At 35.5% G+C, this 5,000-nt stretch overlaps 1 protein-coding gene across 7 annotated transcripts in view; it reads left to right on the top strand.

The window, feature by feature from the left end:
* Positions 1-5,000, top strand: part of cep170ba (centrosomal protein 170Ba) — a 44,591-nt gene that overhangs the window by 323 nt on the left and 39,268 nt on the right. For 6 of the 7 annotated variants that reach the window (XM_077196793.1, XM_077196791.1, XM_077196794.1 and 3 more), the window contains exon 2: positions 1,126-1,251. In XM_077196793.1, coding sequence (XP_077052908.1) covers positions 1,147-1,251 — 105 coding nt within the window. In that variant the 5' untranslated portion in view covers positions 1,126-1,146. Of the gene's footprint in view, positions 99-1,125; positions 1,252-5,000 lie in introns of all 7 variants that reach the window. The other variant, XM_077196798.1, reaches the window with a different exon arrangement.

Genomic DNA, 5,000 nt, shown 5'->3' with positions numbered 1-5,000 from the left:
TGTTTATCAGTTTAAATTGCGTTATTTGTGTTGTCATGTTGTAGTTGTGGCTCATGAACGAGGAACATCGACTGTGAGGTTTGGATTAACGCTTATAGGTCGTGAACTCTTGGGTTTAATATTAATGAATGTTGATTTACAGGTTTGTTTGAGCTGGTAACGTTAGCTGTTAACACCTGTAACGTTATACACCTAACAGATTTTGGTCTGTTTCTGATTTAATGTATTATTTTACATAGAGATTCTGTCAGAGATTCTTTTAAAGGTCTGGACTTGAACTTTGTCCTGATCAATTTAATTTTAAACACACCAGAAGCTAAAATAACATGCTTATCTGAATAATTTTACAACTTTACCGTGATACCAGTAACACGAATAATTTCACTTTGACACATTCATTAGCCTATAGTTTAAATTGATTAATTTAATATCCAGCACGATCCAAGAATATTAACATGGTCATATTTGCTCATATTTAATAATTGACCTTGAAATACCTCATCCACCGCTTTACCAACATTTAATGTCAACATTTAATATGACATTTAATATCAACATTTCACAATACAATCATTTTATAATAGATAAAATCCTGCTCTACTTTTGTTCCTCAATGAAAATCTTGATAGATAAACCTATAAAAGTAAAACAATTTTATATGATCTCACTACAAACATGAGATCATTAGAAAAGCATGGGTAACTCTTAACAATAAGGTTCGTTAGTTAACATGAACTAAATGAATCGCACGTATACAGCATTTATTAATCTTTGTTAAAGTTAATTTCAACATTTACTAGTACTTTATTAAAATCTTGTTAAGATTAGGCCTAGTTAATGCACTGTGAACTAACAATGAACAGCTGAATTTTTATTAACTAACATTAACAAATACAGTAACAAATGGCTTTCTCATGGGTCGTTCATGTTACTTAATACGTTAACTAATGAACCTTAAGTGTTACCAAAGCATGTATAATATAGTAGACATTAGAATGCAAAAATGTTTCAGATGATAAGTTTTAACAGTCCTGGTCACAGTTGTTGTGTTGTCATGTGATTCAGTAGTTGAAGCTCAATCCTCAGATTATGACGGAGTTTTTTTCACTCGTTTTCCTCCCGTAGGAAGTGGATGGGGTTGTGAAGATGAGTGTGACGTCGTGGTTCCTGGTGAGCAGCTCCGGCACACGCCATCGCTTGCCGCGCGAGATGATCTTTGTGGGCCGAGAGGACTGTGAACTGATGCTACAGGTCAGACTAAACGCACATCTTTCTGATCCGCGGCTTTAGAGGGATAGTTCATCCAAAAATGACAATTCTGTTATTAATCACTCACACTCATGTCGTTCCAAACCCGTAAAACTTAAGTTCATCTTCAGAAAAAAAATAAAGATGAAATATGAGAGCTTTTTGTCCCTCCATTGACGGACTACGCAACTACCACTTTCAAGACCCAGAAAGCTAGTAAAGACACCATTAAATAATCCATGTGACTCCAGTGGTTTAACCCTTTTTTAAAGCTGAAACCAGACTCAGCTGCAGTGTCAGACCAAGAAAAATTGCAAAAAATAAAATCATATATTTTTGATCTAATCACTATTTTTAAAGACAATTCATTTTCAGTAATATTAACCAGGGCTCGACTAGGGCTGGGTACCGAGTTCGGTACTTTTTAGGTACCGACCGAATTGCCTCGATACTACCGAGTATCGAAACATGTCTTGTTTTTCGGTACCAAGTTTCGGTACCTAAGTGGTTAATCTCGTCAACGTCAGTGAAACAATAAACATGCAGCATGATTGGCTGTGGCGGAAAAACACTAGTTTACGCGGCTGCCCAGAGACGTGCCTCGTCGCACGTGAGGCTGTAGTGTGTCTGTGTGTGTGTGTGTGTAAGCGTAAGCGTCCAACCCAGATAGATAGAAAATATGTGGAAATAATCAAAAGTGTACCTATGTACCCGACTCGATGCCATAAGCACACGATGCAATATTTTCGACAAGATAATTGCTGCCAAGACCGGTAACACGGTAAATCTGCACTTAAAAGCGCACAGAATACACTCGAGAGTAGAAAGTTTATCCGCCTTCGACTACAAGAACTGGAGCGCGTCACATATAAACCAAAACTCAGCGTATAGGATACTTGCCTCACAGACATGAGAAATAGTTCTATATATGTTCAAAATATGTCTACTTTTAAACGAAACAATTAGAAATAAATAGTTTGATTACCTAATCCATATAGGTGCGCGCGCGCGTTCACTACTGCAGGGATGACGAGTCAGCATCGCAAATTCGCAATAATCATCTTTGCAGCCAACACGTTTAGTAAACACTTGTTCATTAATAAACAATTAAAATATCTCCTTGCTATCGTTTCCCGACACATCCATAATCATTAGGCTACTTCTGCCAGTGCTTTGCGTAAGCTTCATGTGTGCTGAGCGCGAGGCATTTATCCCACACCCCTGTAGTCTATATTTAATTCAATTCACATTTATTATAGCATTTTTCACAATACATATCGTTTCAATGGAGCTTTATAGAAAATGCATGTCTAAATCACAATTTAGAGTGATCTGTTATCAGAGGTGACTGTGTGTAATGCATTTCAATTAATTTTCATTCAGTTTCATTGTTAAACAATGCATTAAGTTAAGGCAGAAACAATGAACTCATTGAAGTAAAGAATACATGTTGTTAAATGATTAGGAAACATAGAAAACTTTAGCATTGGTGCTTTTTTACAGACTCAAAATATGAGTGTAAAAAAGTCAACAAACTGAAAAAATAAAAGTTTTTTTTTTAGATAATGTTATATTGATAAAATTGGTATCGAAAAAAGTATCGTTCAGGAACCGTTATCGAAGTCAAGGTATCGGTATCGGTACCGGTATCGAAATTTTTTTTACGATACCCAGCCCTAGGCTCGACTGGATTTACTGAAGGGAATTAGCCTGCTTAAAATGTTAATAACAATAAAATAACTACGGAATCACCAAAAGTGTAAGTGACGATAATATATATGCTAATGTATAATGTACTGACGGTAACAAGCTTGCTCTGTTGAGGCTCGCGCAGACTCTCGAGGAGAAATAGAAACAAATATAATTCAGTTAACATATTGTGGAAAAATTCAAAATTTGGAGTTTTTATAAACGTATGACAGTAAATCACATGATCAAGAGTGCTGCCTTCCTGAATATCATCACGATTTACAATGTGACTTATTTCATACGATATCGTTAATATTGATGTCACTTACATTTTAGACGCAATATTGACTGTTGTGTTCGGTTTCAGAACTAAATAGTATGTGAGATTAAAATAAGTGTGTCCCAAAGCGTAGTATGTTGAAAAGAGTCAAAAGTCTACTATTTCCGGTGGATTTTCGAAGTGTGGATCCGTGCTCAGTATAACAGCTAATATTACCCACAACCCATTGCATTTTGGAGGAAGATTCAGTTCAGAACTACAAACACGAGTAAAAAGTGTAAAAAAACAACTACAAACCATGCCTGATATTTGTGACTGACGGTGAGAGGTTTAGATAAAGGTTTGAGTGACTAATCAAAGTTTAACCTGATAAAAAATATATTTATTTAATGTTATTTTTCATCTGGAATAACAATGTGGACTTTTCTTAAGATCCGTTCGGCCATTAACTTTTAAATGCGTCATTATGCATTAATATGAGGAGAGTCTCCGCATGAACGACTGCAGATCATCGTGCTTCTGCATTTCTCTACGATACGGTGGGAAATTAAACGAAATATGGAGGATTTTATCTTTGACCAGATGATTGACAGGCCAGTGAACTGTGACAGGAGGGGAGAGAGCAACCGTTAAAGATGCAATTGTATGACGTGATAGTAAGTCCCAGAGCTTGTCTTCTCTTCTGCTTACACACTCAAAAGTATCTACTTTTTCTTCACAAAAAGAGTACATGCTGTTAGGGCGTAGTATAATGACTCATTCATAAAACCACTGCATCATTCTTGAGTGAGTCAGCCGTTTGAATGAATGACGCACTCATTAAGACGGTCATGTTTAAAAGTCAAATCATTTTTTTTCCCCAATATTTCTTATTTGTATGTTAAAAAAATATTTAAAACAATCGTTTAATAATATTTAATGCAGTTGTAATTTTTCGGTGTGAGTGAATTCATTTGATTGGTAACAGCCCAATAGCGTCTTATATTCGATTTGAATTTATTGATCAAAGTTAAGAATTTGAAATGAAAGATGAAGCATACATTTAATAAGATTAGGGAAAAAATGCCTCTAATATAAGGAAAAAAAAAGATATATCACAAATATGCATATTTAAATATGCCAAAGCTGATATAAAAATGCTACACCACAAAATAAGCAAACTTTTTTTTGCTCAGACAAGTGAATGACCGAAGGACAGGCACATGACGAGGCTTAATGTCGAGCCGGTGTCTATTTAACTGCAGTGACACCGGATGAGAGCAAAATTTGAACGACATTGAGATGATAATGACAGTAACATTTCATTCAATGACACTAATAATCCGATTGTAATCACACTACTAGCACAGTCGAAATAAGTCACATGCAACAATGTCAATCAGAATCAATGGGCCAAATCCGATGATAATTTCATTCGGTTTGTAAAGGGTTTAAACCTTTTCCAATCCGATGGATAAGAATGGTTTGCATCATTGCTTTATGAGTTATTGGAGGCATTTCTTCGCATTGAATGCGTTTTGTTTCTGCTCCAAGATAAATGAATGTGAATACATTAATAAATTAACATGATTGATTTGTAAAGTAGATGTGTCTACTGAATCGATTTATATTCCTATGATCCAACTACATCGATCTGTGCTTTGCAAGTTGGCCTTCCGGACGACATGTATCGGTAATCAATCGATTGTATCGATACTAGGAAATAACGCATTGGATTTAAGCACGTCAGACTATATGGATGTGGACTTTTAGTGATAAAGGCGTTAAACCAGGTATTTATTTC

Source organism: Siphateles boraxobius, unplaced genomic scaffold (assembly GCF_051911475.1).
Source record: "Siphateles boraxobius isolate OS27281-9 unplaced genomic scaffold, OSU_SipBor_1 36, whole genome shotgun sequence".
Classification (NCBI taxonomy): Eukaryota; Metazoa; Chordata; class Actinopteri; order Cypriniformes; family Leuciscidae; genus Siphateles; species Siphateles boraxobius.
This window is presented reverse-complemented; position numbering and strand designations above follow the sequence as displayed.